The 17,993-nt window shown below is 43.1% G+C and overlaps 1 protein-coding gene across 1 annotated transcript in view; it reads right to left on the reverse strand.

Annotated features, from left to right (window-relative positions):
- Positions 1–17,993, reverse strand: part of LAMA1 (laminin subunit alpha 1) — a 116,829-nt gene that overhangs the window by 12,489 nt on the left and 86,347 nt on the right. The window contains exons 40-52 of the mRNA XM_055559307.1: positions 17,155–17,290; positions 16,229–16,322; positions 14,952–15,068; positions 12,531–12,713; positions 12,048–12,202; positions 10,156–10,299; positions 9,020–9,153; positions 7,625–7,775; positions 6,566–6,690; positions 4,239–4,389; positions 3,229–3,373; positions 2,298–2,439; positions 64–178 (exon numbers count right to left, since the gene is read on the reverse strand). Of these exons, the coding sequence (XP_055415282.1) occupies positions 64–178; positions 2,298–2,439; positions 3,229–3,373; positions 4,239–4,389; positions 6,566–6,690; positions 7,625–7,775; positions 9,020–9,153; positions 10,156–10,299; positions 12,048–12,202; positions 12,531–12,713; positions 14,952–15,068; positions 16,229–16,322; positions 17,155–17,290 (1,792 nt within the window). The remainder of the gene's footprint in view (positions 1–63; positions 179–2,297; positions 2,440–3,228; positions 3,374–4,238; positions 4,390–6,565; positions 6,691–7,624; positions 7,776–9,019; positions 9,154–10,155; positions 10,300–12,047; positions 12,203–12,530; positions 12,714–14,951; positions 15,069–16,228; positions 16,323–17,154; positions 17,291–17,993) is intronic.

Raw genomic sequence — 17,993 nt, forward strand, 5'->3', positions numbered from 1 at the left:
GCATTTGATTTACTCGCCCTAATATTATTACACTTGTTTCAATATTCATAAAATGCTCCCCACCTCCAGTATACAGCCTTTCCTCACGCCATAGGAATTTCTGAGTAAATCAAAGGTCGATCTGGATATTTCCAGGTTTTTGATGCAGCCCACGTAGCTTTTGCTGGAGACACCTTTCCTATAGGGAAGGACAGGAGAGCAGCAGCAACAAAGTTTGGATCTTATAACTCCAGGTTTAAAAGAAGAAATAAAAACAAGGAAGATCTCCTTTCAGGTGTCATGGTCTCCCTGTAAAAATGTCTAGGTCTCCCTGTAAAAAGGTTACTGACCGTGAGATGGTGAGAATTCAGGTCAAACATGTGCCCACCTCAGGACTAAAGAAAAGGATCAAATTTAGTGAGCACAACTACCCAGATGGCCACAAAGAAGGCTGAGCACCGAAGAGTTGATGCTTTCAAACTGTGATGCTGGAGAAGACTCTTGAGAGTCCACTGGACACAAGAAGATCAAACCAGTCAATCCTAAAGGAAATTAACCCTGAATATTCATTGGAAGGACTGATGCTGAAGTTGAAGCTCCCTGTCTTTGGCCACCTGATGCCAAGAGCTGACTCATTGGAAAAGACCCTGATGCTGGGAAAGATTGAGGGCAAGAAAAGGGGGCGATAGAGGATGAGATGGTTGGATGGCATCACTGCCTCCATGGACATGAGTCTGAGCAAACTCCAGAGATAATGAAGGACAGGGAAGCCTGGAGGGCTGCAGGTCATGGGGTCATAAAGAGTCGGTCAGAACTGAGCAACTGAACAGCAACCACCTAGGTGGCTACCTAGACAAACCCTGCTTTATATTTTTCAGGGAAACTATTACAGTCATTAGCATTTGGACGCACTCACCAAAACAGGGGTCGGTTATAAGAAAGGCAGCGCACTGTCGTAAGGAAGTTACGGCTCATGGTTTACGGTTCAGTCTCTGGGAGCTCGGCTGCCTTCACTGCCAGCTGTGGATGCATTCTTTTTCTTTAATGGTGTGAAAGAAACGTCTCACTTAATTTGTCCCCAGTTCAAAATTACAAAACTGAGAACAGCAAACTACAGAAAGTTTATGTGAATTATTAAAGTCGCAAAGCTAAACAAGAATCAGAATCAGTGCACCTCTTCTCTGCTATCTTTAATCCAACTTGCTGATGCTGGTCTTTTAGCTTTCACATACATTATTCACTCTAATCACATAAACGGGGAATCCAGATAAGTCTGCAGAAAGCACAATCTTTTTTTTTTTTTTTTTTGTCTCCAAAGAGATTTTTCTAGTAGAAAGTCTGGACAGGAGAATGACGTGTGATGGGAAGTGAGGTCTCCAAATATTACACAGTTACCATTTTTAGATGTTCTACAGGCAGTAAGTAGAACACCATAAATTTTACTACAAGAGGCTTTCTTTATTTCTCAAGTATATGGCATACTTGGAAATAAATCCTGAATGTTCACTGGAAGGACTAATGCTGAAGCTAAAGCTCCAATACGTGGGCCACCTGATGTGAAGAGCCGACTCTCTGGAAAAGACCCTGATGCTGGGAAAGATTGAGGGCAATAGGAGAAGAGGGCGGCAGAAGATGAGATGGTTAAATAGCATCGCCAATTCAATGGATATGAATCTGAGCAAAATCCAGGAGATAGTGAAGGACAGAGAGGCCTGGTATGCTACAGTCCAGGGGGTTGCAAAGAGTTGGACACAACTTGGAGACTAAACGACAACAACAAATATGGCATACTAATCAAAACAGAGTGCTATGGGCTCAATTATGTTCTCTACCTCCTCTCAAAAAAGATTTTGACTTTCTAACATTCTACTTTGACGTAGTATTCATAAGGTACTGAATGTAACCATACTTGGAAATAGGTCTTTGTGGTTGTAATCAAGTTAGGATGAGGTCATTAGGATAGGTTCTAATCCAGTATGAGTGGTGTGCTTATAAAAAGGGGAAATTTGGTCACAGAGAGACACAGAGGGAAGATAATGTGTTCACACAGATGAAGAATGCCACCTACAAGCTGAGGAATGCCTGAAGCTACCAGAAGCCCAGAGACAGCATGGAACAGATTCTTTCTCATGATCCTCAGATGGAAGCAGCTCTGTGGACACCTGATTTCAGAATCGCAGCCTCCAGATACCGTAAGAGACATTTCTTATACATTTGTTAATCACTTCTGTTGTTTAAGCTGGCCGGTTTGTGGGATTTTGTTATGGAAACGAAAATAGTAATTAGGGACACGACAATTCTGCAGTGTGGTATCATACCTCACCACCCTCGACCTTGGTAATCCACCCACATAAATTGGATCCTTATCCAGACGATTGAGGTCAGAAGATGCCCCTGGAGTCTCCCCTTGCTTGGTTTCTTTGTAGGTGGTGTTATAAGCATCAATAACTGCTAGGAGCCCTAGAGGAGATCAAGGGGATAAGAAAATCATTTTCTACAGTAAAACAAAACACAGACATCTCACAAAGTTCATTAACAAAGACATATTCTTTTTCATCCTGCAAATTTGACCAAGGAATGTTCTTGACTGTTAAAGGGCAAATGAAAACCCTCTTTACAAGTCAATAAATCCAGAATGCACATGCTAAATGGCACCACAATGTGTGAAAGAAAATGGAATCAATTTGACCTTTGATTCCAATTTAGCCTTTAATGTTAAATAATGCATTTGCAAAAGTGAAAGTCATTCATTCGTGTCCGACTCTTTGCAACCCCATGGACTATACAGTCCATGGAATTCTCCAGGCCAGAATACTGGAGTGGATAGTCTTTCCCATCTCCAGGGGATCTTCCCAACCCAGGGATCGAATCCAGGTCTCCCACATTGCAGGGGGATTCTTTTTCAGCTGAGCCACCAGGGAAGCCCAAGAATATTGGAGTGAGTAGCGTATCCCTTCTCCAGCGGATCTTCCAGACCCAGGAATCAAACCGGGATCTCCTGAATTGCAGGGCAATTCTTTACCAACTGAGCTACCAGGGAAGCCCAATGCATTTGGAAACCACAGACAAATAGAATATTCCTTCACCAAGCTGTGAATCCCAGTGCTCAGAATTCCAAAGAAAACAAGGGCTTTTGAATAGAATGTCATTCAAGAAGACTCAGAAAGCTAAAGAAAAAACAAAGACTGCTAACTTTGGAAAGATTTCCATTCCTACCAGGGCATTTTGTCTGTCTGTCCTCATACTTACCTTGCTTTTTATTTCGCTGGAAGACAATTTTGTACCACGTTCCATTATTATAGCGTCGGTCGGTAATCAGAGCAAGGGGCCCAGAACCCAGGTCAACTGTCACCCTGACTCTGCCATCGACCAGGTCAATGGATAAAAAGTCTTTCTGTAAAAAACAAGAGAAAACACTTACCCATGGTTACATTATTATCACAAGATTTCTTTCCCCTCCAAGTCAGGGAGGGTGGAAATCTCCTACAGTCAAACTGAGAGAACAGGATCTGGCCTAATAGTTGGACATTAAAAGTGTCCACAAAGCTTTCTAGATTAATATACAGACGTGTGAAATAAACTCATGAACGTCAAAGTCCACAACACAATAAGAGAAGTGGACTCTCTGCATCTTGTTCACTTAGATTGACAAATGAGCCAGTCCTAAAAATACAACCACAAAACAGAAAGATCACCCGCACTCAAGATAAAAATAAGAACATGAACTCCTCTGATGGAATTCAAATAAGATTAGGAAGTCACAGTGAATAAAACAAGACCTCTTATTTAGGCTCAAAATCTAATAATAAATGTTTAAGTGACATTTATAATGAGGGGAGGGCTTCCCAGGTGGCTCAGTGGGTAGAGTCCACCTGCAGTACAGGAGACACAGGAGACTCAGGTTGGATCCACGGGTTGGGAATATTCCCCTGGAGGAAGGCATGGCAACCCACTTCAGTACTCTTGCCTGGAGAATCCCATAGACACAACAGCCTGGTGGGCTATAGTCCGTAGGGTTGCAAAGAGTTGGACATGGCTAAATGCACATAATGATGGGAAGCTATTTTCTATTTGACATGCTTTTCAAATGTTTGTCAGTGAGTTTGTACTGATAAATAATTTAAAATGACAAACTAGTATGGCATACATGTGTATATATTATCCTTGTATGTGTTCATAAAACAATCATTTAATAAATATCCTCATAGCAATCCAACTGTATATGCACAGCAGGGCATAGAACCCTTAAAGACTCTTACGGTGCCATTTGAAGCCAGGTACAGAAGCAGCCCGTTAGGTGAATAGGTACTAAAAAGCATAATTATCTGAGTCACAGTAGCCCGGAGAGTCTTCTCCACGACAGAATACCCACTCCCAGCAAAATGGAAAGAGGCATCTTCATCCTGGGGGCTGTACAGAGAGAGGGTGAAATATAACCTGTTCTCAGGAAGGTAGTTCACAAGGACACACGACACTCATGAGTTCTTCCTCAAAAAACTGTCATAGAGCATGTATTTCCGTAATTTGATAGCAAGTCTTAAGTCATAATAACTTAAAAGATGCCCCCCATGAGATTATGTGAGACAAGCACCCAGTTGCTTTATAAAGAAAAGCGAGTTAACGTAGGCAGCATTCACTGTAGTAAAAAGAAATTCCCTCAAAGGATGAACTGTGGCTATAAATAGTTCTACTTAGCAACTAGATTTTCATTTGCTCTAATTTCCTTAATGTGACTTTGATGTCCTTTAATATCTCATTTCCTTTAATGTCCTGTCTTAACTTCAGTGCTTCTGGAATAAATTTTATATTGGCATTTATTACCTGGTGCTGGTTTTAACTAAATGCATCAGTTAAACTGGACTAATAATGGAAAACAAATCCGTACCAATGTGCCAGAAGGATCAGCTTACAAAAATATCATTGACCAAACAGAGTCTCAAAAATCTGCAAGATGAGCTTACAACTCAGTCACACACTGTGGACTCCAGCATATCTTAGATAAGTGTTTTGCAGTTTTCCCCATGCCTCAAAAAGCTGACTTGATTTACTCTTCAAATGCAAAGTACTTGGAACATGTCATTATTATGTTCAAAAGGTACTTTTCTGGAATGTCATAGGGCTTGAGAGTGAAATTTAGATTAGAGTGTCTGGGCCGGGGGTATGAATTTGCACTTTCTCCTGGTAAAGGTGTAATAACCAAACTCTGAGTCACAACTCCAAGCAGAGACAGAAGACGCAACAATGACAGCGTTTCTGTTAACAAAGTCAAACGTAGCGGTACTCTGTAAAACCCAAGGCTTCAAATTGATAGCTTTCTGTAGTCCTATTCTTTCTGAAAATTTCTGTCTTGAGATCTCCCATAAAGAAGTATAAGAAATACACTGTGCATAAATCAACTATGGTCTAATTCTCAATCACCTCCTAGAAGCCAGTCCCATTGCTTTACCTTCGGAAGACTGGATTCATGTAGGGAAGCACACAGATTCTAGCAGCAGATTGCTGGGGTTCAAATTTCAACTCCCCAACTTACTAGCTGTGTGACCTCAGAAAAGTTACCTAACCTCTCTGTGTCTCATTCCCTCTATCTGTAAAACAGGGATCATGAGAGAACCTCTCTGGAAGGGTGATACATGATTTAATATATGCAAAGAAAAGAAGACTGCCCTATCAAAGTTCAGCTAAGCAACCACTGCGCTGCTGCACCAGCCACTCAGAACTTACACAGGAATAAAGGCCTGCCGATTAAAGATTTTATCCCCCCATATTTAGATGTGAACTGTTAAAATCAATGATTTTATATTATCCGTTAAGGATCTAAGAGATTTTTCATAATTATAAATGTATGCTGACACCACACTAAAGGAGTACAAATATATTCAAAGAGGAATTCAAAACAAACAAATGAACAAAAAAAACCAGTTAGCTTCCTTGATAATATAAGCCAAAGTTAAAGGTACATGATCACATTGAGAAAAAAAATTTTTTTAAATCTAAAGGGCATCACTGGACCATATTAATGATTTAATAATGGAAAATTACACACAAAGGTGAAAAGCACAATGAATTCTAATCACTGGCCTGCTCAAATGGATTCAGTTACCAGAAGTAGTTTATTAACTCACGGAGCTAAAGTTTTTGTCTAGGTAGGGACACTTATCTAAAATGAAGACAGTTTAATCCAGTGACAAATGCAGACATAAAGCACCAGTTTGTGTCTGTATCAGCATTTACAAAGTGTGTTCTATGGAACATTAAGAAAACTCATTATTAGCAAGAGTTCAGGGTGGCTCAGTGGTAAAGAATCTGCCTGACAATTCAGGAGACACAGGAGACTCAAGTTTGATCCCCAGATTGGGAAGATCCCCTGAAGGAGGAAATGGCAATCCCTAGTATTCTTGCCCGGAAAATCCCATGGACAGAGGAGCCTGGTGGGCTACAGTCCATGGGGTCTCAAAGGACATGACTGAGCAACTAAGCATGCAAGCAGGGTCAAATGCATTTGAGAAATGCCACAACTCGAACCTTTTCCCTGGACCAGGTCACTGTACATATTAGCATCTGAGGTGTCACCTGTGGGGCGAGTTACCTTCCGAAGCAGCCGTGGCACTCCCCCTCCCTCTCAATATAGTTCCACAGGCCGATTGACTGTCCATTCAGGAAGGCCTCGCCCATGCAGCCTTTAAAATGAGTAACCTTCACGGCAGGAGACTTCTAATGTAAACAAACACACAATGAGTGAAAAGAAATGCATTCTTTAAGTGTCCAAAGCTCTTCCTTGGGAGCTTCAAATTTCACAGATCCAAATTTTGAGAAAACAACATCCAGGAAAATGGCCAGTTTGTAATCGCTGGACTTCCTTCCAATCATGAATTGGGATCCTAGAATGAATGACAGACAGCAGGATGAGAACTCAGGGCACATCAATTACTAGGGTCGCTGGAGAGAAGGCCCTTCATCAGATGAGAAAAGACCCAGAGGATGCGGTCAGTGATGACGCCTCACTCTCATTTCAGAATTTCAGACCTGGTTACACTGAACCAGGTCCAGGTAACCCCAGCTTTATTCGGTGGGAGGATAACTGATGTAATAAAATATACCATGAACTCTTTTGCTAAACACTAGGGTTAGGGTTAGTCTACTACCTCAGTTAGGCTCAGACGATAAAGAATCTGCCTGCAGTGCAGGGGACCCAGGTTTAATCCCTGGGTTGGAAGATCCCCTGGAGAAGGGCATGGCACCCCACCCCGGTAATCTTGCCTGGAGAATTCCATGGACAGAGAAGCCTAACAGGCTATACAGTCCCTGGGGTCACAAAGAGTTGGACATGGCCAAATGACTAATACACCTTTAGAGTCAGAATGGAGATAAGGGAGTTCACAAAAATTAATGTGGAATACTGAATTTCTTATTTTATTATTGAGGGGGAAAAAACAGTAAAACGAACCGTTGGCTGCTTTTCCCTTTATACCATTTATGAAACATGATCCTTTACAAAACCAACCCAACTCTGCAGATGAACTGTCGTTAAACAAAATAATAGAAGCAGGAAAATTGTTCTCTGCCTAGAATATTTTAAAAAATGTAAGCATATTCATTTCATCTATTGGTAAAATCAGCCTGTTCAGATGAGCCTTCACAATGTTACCTTGATCTGTCCGCCAAGCCCTCCAACAAACATCATGGTTGAGTTGTTTACATCCAGAACTTTGGCTGTTCCAGGGGATTTACTTGTTCTTGGTGGAGGCTTTTGAGCTGCACTCATTTCCTTTACGCTCAACGAACCAATGTTCCCAAACCTGGGGGTCACAGACAGTTGCAAAAAGAGCACTTTCAGAACAACAAATCGGTCCACACGTGTGCACACACGCACGGGCGCGTGCACACACACACATCTGTTCTACACACAGCCTCCACCGGCTTCTGCCCACGTCTCCACTGGCCTCTCTGCTTCTAGGTTTGCCCAGCCCAGCCCTAGTGTGCCCTCTAGAATCTTGTGGAGTATTTCTTCTAAAGCATCAATTCCATCCTGTTATCTCTTTGCTTACAATAGTTACAGATAATGGACTAAATATGTTTCAACAGCCCACTGCCGTTATTATATCCCTGTTTTCTCAAATAACAAAGTAAAAATCGCAAATTCCCAACAACACCACCATAACAACAAAATGTGATATTACAGAAAAGTGAAGAGAAAGATACACATAAAGCTGCTTAACAGTAGTTGTCTCTGGGGAGGGGCTTTATTTTTTATAACTTTTATTACTTTTTATAACTTTTTATTATTTTTTGGCAGAACCACATGACAGGCAGGATCTTAGTTCCCTGACCAGGGATCAAACCCTTGCCCCCTAGAGTTGGAAGCACAGAGTCCTAACCACTGGACCACCAGGGAAGTCCCTGCAGGGAAGTCCCTGCAGGGAAGTCCCTGGGGAGGGGCTGTAAAAGAATTTCACGTCCTTCCTGAATTCTAAGAAAACACACCCCCCACTGGTTCCCTCCTGGCCTGCTCTCTGCTTGTCCCCCTGCCAGCCACGTGGCGTCTCCACTATAAGGCACGTTACTGCCCTCTTCTGGGTTGGCTGCCCAGACTTAGACCTGACATTCTGAAGGTAATACAAACTTTAAACTTTTTTCTTCATTTGATGGTTGATTTTGGCAACAAAGTTCATTTCTCTTGTAATAATGAAAAAAATTCCTACAGTAAATCTAAACCAAGTATTCTTTCACTATAATCCTATTCCCCAGAAATTTCAAGGTCTGTTACATGATATTACAAACACGCTGTTGTTCAGTCACTAAGTCGTGTCCGACTTTTTGTGACCCCATGGACTGCAGACACCAGGGTTCCCTGTCCTTCACCATCTCCCAGAGTTTGCTTAAACTCATGTCCATTGTGTCAGTGATGCCATCCAACCATCTCATCCTCTGTTGCCCCCTTCTCCTCCTGCCTTCAATCTTTCCCGCATGAGGGTAAACACGTAGTTACTTAAAAGATGCATTAGAGAAATGAGAGATGCTCAGACAGAACTTTGTCTGCTACCTGGTCACATAGATGCTGTGCCACTTGTTGTCATCAATTGGGAAGTCTGGAAATTCCAAGCGTGTGGATCCAGAGCCCAAATCCCAGAGGAAGGCCACTTTTCCTCGCCGCATCTCCACTGCCAGGAAATCAGCCTTGGGTGCAAGGCATGAGCTGGGGTTAGTCCACAGGCCAGACTGTGGGCATGACCACTGTCACACTTTAAAGGAGTTCTTACATTTCTCTATTCTTAAAAAGTAAAAAAATGAACACCAAGAAAGACCTTCTATTGTCTGTAGACAATATTGTCTAAATTGTCTTCTATTGTCCAGCTCCTCCCCTGGAGCTGGAGCATGGCCCGAAGGATCGTATTGGAGACAGTGGCCACCACTGGCCGTCAGTGCCCACCACCCTTCCCCGGCATGGCCCTCCATGGAGCCTCCCATGAAGTTCTCCAAGAAAACTCGCTGGGGGTCAGCAGCCTCTACAGGGGTCATAAGGAAGGCGCGGCACTTGTCTGCCTGCCCAGCCTGAAAAGGCAACGTGTGAACGTGAATCATGCAACAAGACAGAAGCCATGAAGCCCTACAGCACCAACTGACCTGTGCTTTGCACCTTGGGTCTTAAGAATACATTTCAGATGGCATTTGTGCTTGCTAGTATCTTCTGCCCAAGGGTCTGACCCGTCCCCACCGACACAGCCTAAAGAAGCAACAGTCTTCCCCAGGGGACTTGCCCTCTGGGAGAACTGCAAGAATCTCAGTGGGTGGAAGAGTCTGGGGGAAGCTTGACGATTCTGACGTGTCCCTCGGGGTGCATGCCTCCACGCCTGGTGACAACTGCCAAGGTCGACTTCACAGACTCGAAGTGAAGCTCCGTGGCTTCAGAGGTCACGGGAGACATTACGGAAAGCTCTGTCCCCACAGCTCACAGTTAAAGGGGCAGAGGGAGGCACCGCTCATCAACGCCACTCTCCTCTTTACAGGCACGCAGTTTCACAGTTTGTTTTCCATCTAACATTACCAGCTTAGCAAAAGATTAGAAGCACTAGTGATTTCATGAAGGCCTTATTTTTTTTTTTTAGCCAAAAATGTACCAATTGAGAAAATATCCTCTGGCCTAAGAGACTCGGCGCGGCTTCCGCAGGTCATACTCACGCTAGTGCTGCTGCCCAGGTAGAAGAGAAGGTTGTCGGGTTCACTTGTCTTCACGTTGACCGTCAGGCTGTTGTAGTTGGTAGAAGAAATCTGGGGCTGGTAGGCCCGGATGCAGTCTCGGTCTGCAGACACAGCAACTTTGATCTGGAGAAGAAGAGACGTGTCCCCAAGTGCCTTAGAGTCATCCAGGACACACACTGGCAGCAGGCCTAGGGTTCAGAAGTGCTGTGCTGGTCTGACTCTTCGCTGCTAGGCAGGATTCCTCTCCAGATAATAGTGCTATGTGTCTCAAAAGGTGAAAATCAGATGGGGCTGAAACTTACTCCATTTGGTAAAATATTTTACTATGGAAAAAGCCAGTCGTGAGGTTTTAAAGAAGAATTTTACACAAGGAACTCTATTTTATGAGACTTGATTCCTTAAAGATAAGGAGTTTTTCTAAATCACTTTGGAATCTTACACCTGACACAGAAAGGCTATTTGATGATCATTTACCTGGGAAATCCCATGGACAGAGGAGCCTGGCGGGCTACAGTCTGCAGAGTTGCAAGAAAGTTGGATGCAACTGAGCATGCATAATATGTAGTAAATGGAGGGTTGATCTATCACTCAGCAAATATTTATAGACCAGTTATTTCACTCATATATCACTCTGGTAAATAATTACTTGCACATAATCTTTACATTAACCCTCAAGACTATAAGTTTATATTAACCAGAGCACTTGGAGCCATCCGTCAGGTTTTTTATTTGGCAACTGGAACTAAGGCAGATGGAAACCAGAGCTCTTATAAACCTTCAGCTCTTTTCCCAAAGTGAAATCACTCAGGGATCAAAGAATCTAGAGCTCCTTTTTCTTGGCTAGAAGCTTCAGGAAGGTAAACATTAGACCAGAAGTCACCTTTACTGTCTACAGGTCCCCAGGAGCACGGCAAATGATATGCTCTCAATCTTATTTCCCTGAAACGCCTCTCCTTTAGCACACGGCCAGGGCCATGGCAAAGGATGGCCAGGAAACACTCTCTCAAGCTGTGTGTTTTACGCAGGTAGTGACCTGGATTTGAGCAACATTCATGGGATGCTAGCTGTTTTGTCAGAAGTCTAGAGATGCAGCCCACACTGCACACGCATTCTGCAGAATCCTTGGATTATGATAACACCGAGTTGGGAAAATGATGGAAAGAACACTGTAGGCAACCAGTGGGACTTCCAGCAACGCTAACACGTGGACCAATGTGTTTGTACTATCCAGCGTATCGGTGGGGACCTAGAAATCTAGGCCATGGTTATAAATCTCCATAAGGACACGGAGATCTCTTTGCTAACAACATTCTGAAACACACAGAACAAAAGCAGGAATCAAGGAAAATGGGACTCATTAAATACACTTAATGTAAATATCAACACTGAAAATTCATTGGAAGGACTGAAGCTTCATTGGATGCTGAAGCTGAAGCTCCCTTCCTTTGGCCACCTGATGCCAAGAGCTGACTCACTGGAAAAGACCCTGATGATGGGAAAGACTGAGGGCAGGAGGACAAGGGGGTGACCGAGGATGAGATGGTTGGATGGCATCACTGACTCAATGGACATGAGTTTGAGCAGGCTCAGGGAGATAGTGAAGGACAGGGAAGCCTGGTGTGCTGCAGTCCATGGGGTCACAAAATGTTGGACATGACTTAGCGACTGAACAACAACAAAGTAAAATATGTAAGACAAGGCTTTAAATACACCTGGAGACAAGGCTGTGAGAAATCGGGCATTTCTGAGAACTTGTCAGTAGAAAGTGTGACCGAAGCCCTCTGCATAGGAGACCCTGGGATGTGTGGTTTCAGGAGCTTCAGCTAGCAGGGTGGTGCAGGGCTCCCGAGACCCGTGGGCCCCACACTCACAGATGCGGCTTGTTTCCGGGCCTGGCTGATCAGCAGTTTGATTTCTGACAGGTTTCTGCTCAGGTTCTCTTCTAACATCTTCAGAGGCTTCAACCGATCCAACAAGAGGTTGGCCTGTGTTTCCACATCTTTGACTTTTCTTCCAGCTAACAAAGCTAATATATGAAGGGGACAAAAAGTTGGCAGGGGTGGGGCGGGGGGAGGCAGGGAGGAAACAAGAGAAATTAGCTGGTCATTACTAGAATATGTGCTGGATATACTAGAATATCCAAATCATCAAATCCCTGATATCTTGGTAAATATATAAAAAATGCACCAGCCCAAGGCAGTACCCGAGGCTCTTCTCTTCCTTTATAAATGCAAATCCAGATGTTGCCACATTTTTATAATTTAGGATTGCTGTCTGCGAACACCCATGTGCCCTGGGCCAGCTCACGTGGCATGATGAAAACTTTCCTAACGGGACAGGAGACCACGACCTACTGGTCATCGAGGAGTCTCGTAGGAGTTCGTCTGTTTCCTGTAACGTGGCGTTAACCCTGGACAGGTCAGTGGATGTGTTCAACAGCTTCTGGCTCAGCCCCATGACATTCTTGAGTGTGCTGGTGGCGCTCTGGTTTGCAGACATGGCCAGGTCTGTGACTTTGGCTCCCCTGTCTCTGACACCTGAAATAAATTTATACTCAAGTATATACTCTGGTGGTTATACAGATGGTTATAACATGCAGAAAACCATAAGGCCACAACGAATGTAATTTTACACAGAAAAATGTTACAGAATTCCTTTCTGGTCCTTGAACACAAAAGGGGGCTTCTGTTTCTAATGACAGTATTAAGGCTGCCTGTCACATGTGCTGGGGTTTTCCTGGTGGCTCGGTGGTAAAGAATCCACCTGCAATGCGGGAGACACAGGAGACTTGGGTTGGATCCCTGGGTTGGGAAGGTCCCCTGGAGTAGGAAATGGCAACCCACTCCAGTATTCTTGCCTGGAGAATCCCATGGACAGAGGAGGCTCAGGGGCTACAGTCCATGGGGTCGCAAAGAGTCAGACACAACTGAAGTGACAGAGCACACACACACATATGTGCTACCACTTCCTTTTTTGGATGAATGAAATGTTTTTCATTCATGAGCGCCAAAGAATTGATGCTTTAGAACTGCGGTGGAGAAGGCTCTTGAGAGTCCCTTGGACTGCAAGGACAGCAAACCAGTCAATTCTCAAGGAAATCAATCCTGAATAGTTATTGGAAGAACTGATGTTGAAGCTGAAGCCCCAATACTTTGGCCACCTGATGTGAAGGACTGACTCATTAGAAAAGACCCTGATGCTGGGAAAGATTGAAGGCAGGAGGAGAAGGGGATGAACGAGGATGAGATGGTTGGATGGCATCACCAAATCAATGGACATGAATTTGAGCAAGGTCCAGGAGTTGGCGATGGACAGGGAAGCCTGGTGTGTTGCAGTCCATGGGGTTGCAGAGTCGGACATGACTGAGTGACTGAACTGAACTGAACTGAAATGTTTTTGATGACAACACTCTATATTGAAGTATGATTTCAATACACAAAGAGATTACAAAAGCAACCACTAGTCGCCATTTGCTCAGCATCTTATATGTTAACAATCTAAACTCATTTGCTCCCTTTCCGATCATTCCTTTCTTACAGTCACTAACAGCTTCTCCAAATCATTCCATGTCTGGATAAGAAGGTTTAGGAATTTAAACCTGAAGGTGCCACAGAAGTACCCTAGGCCAGAGGAAGTGTATTTGCCCACAAGTGGCTGCTGGAAATAATAGCACAGTAAAAACTAAATGGTCACTAAAGATAAACTGCAGTTCAATTACTCTAGAAAATCTGGGTGACAGTTTTTTTTTAAGGCACTTTTATTCATTTTTAAAGGGTTTAACACAAAAGGGACAAAGATTAACACTAGAAGAAGGTGGATGCAGGGTATACAGGTTTTCTTTTCAATCTTCTGTAACTTTTCTGCAAATGTGAAATTGGTTCCAAATAAAAAATTATTTTTGAATGTTTGATCAACATACATCATGTATCCTTAAAAACAGATAAATAAAAGAAAAAGAAAATTTCAGATCAGAAATGCTCCACTCTTCTAAAGTCCAGCTTCCCAGGGTAATTTTCATGCTTATAAAGTGACCAATACAGTGAATGTGAAACTTGGGCAAACTCTGGGAGATGTTGAGGGACAGGGAGGTCTGGTGTGCTGCAGTCCATGGAGCCGAAAAGAGTCGGACACGACTGGGTGACAGAACAACAATAAGGTGAACCAGCAGACAGAGGAACTTGGGAGATGTTTTCAGTATCTTGCAAGACTTAAGGAAAAAGAAAAGGCTGAAGGAATGTAAGATAAATAATGCACCACAGCACAACTTGCTTGTGTTAAAAAGTTACCCTACTTAAAATTTTAAGGAACAGTGCATTTTCAAGCCATCAATATTAAAGTGATCTATTTTAGAATGCTTATTGTCTCACAAAAGAAGATTTCCTTAATTTCCAAACAAGAATTCTCTAAATTATCACATTTATAATGAATTTAGCATTTTGCCTTAAAGCAGGAATATTTCAGCTTCTTTACTTGCTAGCTTCTTTCATCTCAGGCCTATTTTAATAGTTAGCAATTAATATGATAGCATAAAGAATTTAAAGCTTTGTTTTTTCAGAGTATAATTCTACTACTTCAATGCAGGTGTTCTGAAGCTATAAAAAACACAGTGCTCTTCCTTCCAAACCATATCCCTCTGCAAGGGAAAATTCTGTCAATCTTGGTTTGGTTTCGGGTGAGGGGTCTCCATCGGACTTGCGGCAGGTCTTCTGCTCGTGTGCAAGTGTTTTGCAATGAGACGATATTAATTTAAATCAAGAACCCCCCTTTCCACTTACCTTCAGGAATTGCTCTAAGTATCAAGAGTGATTCGTTGGTCTGCCTGGTAATTTTATCAGCATCCTCTTGAAATCTCTTTGCAGTATCTTTCAATCTACTCAGTTCCAATGTGGTACCTATTCAAAGGGGAAAAAGTGTTTCCTTTTAAGCTGACCCTGAAAAGCTGCCTGGATGACAGTTTTATCATTCCTGACCCATCTATAAAATCAGCAGCTTTCTACAGAGAGCCCAAATATTGAAAGTTTGTCTAACAAGACTTAGCACCACTCAACCCACACTCAAATTGTGTGCTTGGGGGCTTACTTGATAATTTTTTTTTTTTACTTTGTTTTCCTTCTCACTAATACTTCTTAAATTCATGTTTGATTCAATTAGAGCTCTAGGGCAAAAAGGGCTTCCCAGGTGGTGCTAGTGTTAAAGAATCCACCTGCCAGTGCAGAGGACATAAAAGATATGGCTTCAATCCCTGGGTCAGAAAGATCCCCTGGAGGAGGGCAAGGCAACCCACTCCAGTATTCTTGCCTGGAGAATCCCAGGGATGGAAGAGCCTGGCGGGCTGCAGTCCATAGGGTTGCAAAGAGTTGGACACGACTGAGTGACTGAGCGGCGGCAGAGTATATTAAGGTGATAGATATCTATCTCTCTATAGATAATAACTATATACAGATCTATATATACAATTATATGTTATAAAACTTGTTTGTTTCTCTTACACAACAGAGTCGGCTGCCATTCTGCATTATGCTTACTAATTCTTACATATGCCAAAAATTGCTTACTGAAAGTCTTAGGAAAAATGAAACCACATTGGTATTTTTTTGTATAGGTATTTTTAATAGATAAATCAATATTGATTTAATTCAATAACTTTATGAGAACCTACCATGGCTCTAACATTGCATTAGCCCTGTGCAGAAGACAAGAGTCAAATATAATACAACTCTTCAAGAAATGGTGAAACCCTGAGATGGACAGAGAAGCACGTGACGTCACAGGTATCCTGACAAACGCCATAAGGACCAGCCTGAGCTCAGGAACTAGAGCAGTGAGCAGAGGGTTTCGTTCTCAGGGGAGGCTTGTTGAGTCTATGGAAGATTGGAGGGGACTGCACAATAAAAATTACATGATGTATCTACGATAGGAAATTGGAATATTATTGTGACAAAGAAATGTTAAGATTCAACTTGCTCCAGGAAAGAAGAATGTTCTGGAAGTATGTTCATAGGTGTGTCCACAATCACTCTGGCATCAGCACAAGCCCGAGCTGGGAACTGACCTCGATGCTTTCTGCTCAGGCGGTTGCCTTCTTTGAGAAACTCGGAACTGCGCCGGAGGGCTGCTCTCCCATTAGAAACAAGAGATTCGGAAGCCTGTAAAATGGAACAGTTTAAACGTGGACCTGCAGGGCAGGGTGGGCTCTTGCTGAAGGTGGAGAGAACAACTCTGTCTTGTCAGAATATCCCCCAGGGTCCTTCCGAAGAAGGAAGTCAAGCAGACAACAGGCAGGGACAACTGAAGAAGGCCTATTAACATGTGCTAATTTGTGGCTGAAGAGAAGGAACACAGTCATTTTTAAATCTATAAACACAAAAATCAGCCCTTAAATGAAGATGTTCACCACGGGTAAGAAGAGAGGTCCAAGGTAGATTTCAATTAATATTATCATTTTTGTTCTAAGAATTATTTATGACTTGGATGGCTCAGCAGGTAAAGAATCTGCCCGCCAATGCAGGAGACGTGGGTTCAATCCCTGAATGCAGGATTGGACACGGAAGTAGTCTAAGGGGTATATGAGCTTGTTTAAGGCCCACTATTTACTCCCATAGGAAAAGACAATATTTTTAATGCATTAGAATATATTACGGAGAAAGAAATGGCAACCCACTCCAGCATTCTTGACTAATTAGAATATATTACGGAGAAAGAAATGGCAACCCATTCCAGCATTCTTGACTAAGAAATCCCATGGACTGAGGAGCCTGGTGGGCTACAGCCCACAAGGTCGCAAAGAGTCTAACATGACTGAGTGACTAAGCATGCAGGAAAAGAAAATGCAGGTGATGACAGAATCCCACCAGAAAAGAACCTTGACAAGTGTAAACTTAAGCCACTGCCTCTCTGCTTGAGCATCTCACGGAAGGCTCACTTGACCACAGCGCCGAGAAAAGCAGGCACACAGGGAAACCCGAGGGCCTTCCTTACCACGCTCGCCTCTTTCACAGTTCCGAGTGCGTCTGTCGCCAACCTCTCCGATTCCTCAATCAGGCTCCAGATGTTGGAGTGGACGTGGGCTGCGCTGGTGGCATTCAGGGACACATGTCTGACATTCCCAAGGCCACTGTGCAATCGGCATATTTAGAGATGTTATGATCAACGGAACTGAATTTGCCCACTGTTCCTAAAAGCCTCCCACTTAGAGAAACACCATCAACGAGGAAGACAGGAGTCTGTGTCAACATGTGGATTCCCCTCTAATTCCAAACGCTGTCTTAAGAAGCTGTGGTCACCTTGTCTCGGTAATACTAAGAACTGCTGCTTAATTAACACCCGAAGAAAAGGTGATCACTGTGTCTCACCTTTTAGACCACCCAGTCTTTCATCTCTGTTCAAATCCCCTGCCTGTTTGCGCTGGTTGTAATCTCTCCTGCTACACACGTGTTCATTTTTAAAAGGCTTTCTTAGCTAAGCATATGTGAGGATGCTGAAGCTTATTCCTCAAACAATATACACCAGTTTGATGAAGTTCACCAGAGGTTTGGGAGGAGGATGAGATAATACTTCAGTCATCTGAACTTCACTCCTGTAAGGGGACTGATCACTCAGGAACTTGCCAGCTGGTAATGGTGCAGTTTCATCCACCTCACTCTCGCTTCAAAATGAAACCTGACAATAGACACGTCTTTGCCTGCTGAGTAGGCCACTTCATTTTCTCCCCTAGGTTATTGAGTTGGGTGCTTTCCAAAGCAGAGACCAGTAGGTATTTCTTGCTACTACTTGATTGGCAAAATTCAGTGACTTACAAATAAAAGACAAAGTTATTT

Source organism: Bubalus kerabau, chromosome 21 (assembly GCF_029407905.1).
Source record: "Bubalus kerabau isolate K-KA32 ecotype Philippines breed swamp buffalo chromosome 21, PCC_UOA_SB_1v2, whole genome shotgun sequence".
Taxonomy (NCBI): Eukaryota; Metazoa; Chordata; class Mammalia; order Artiodactyla; family Bovidae; genus Bubalus; species Bubalus kerabau.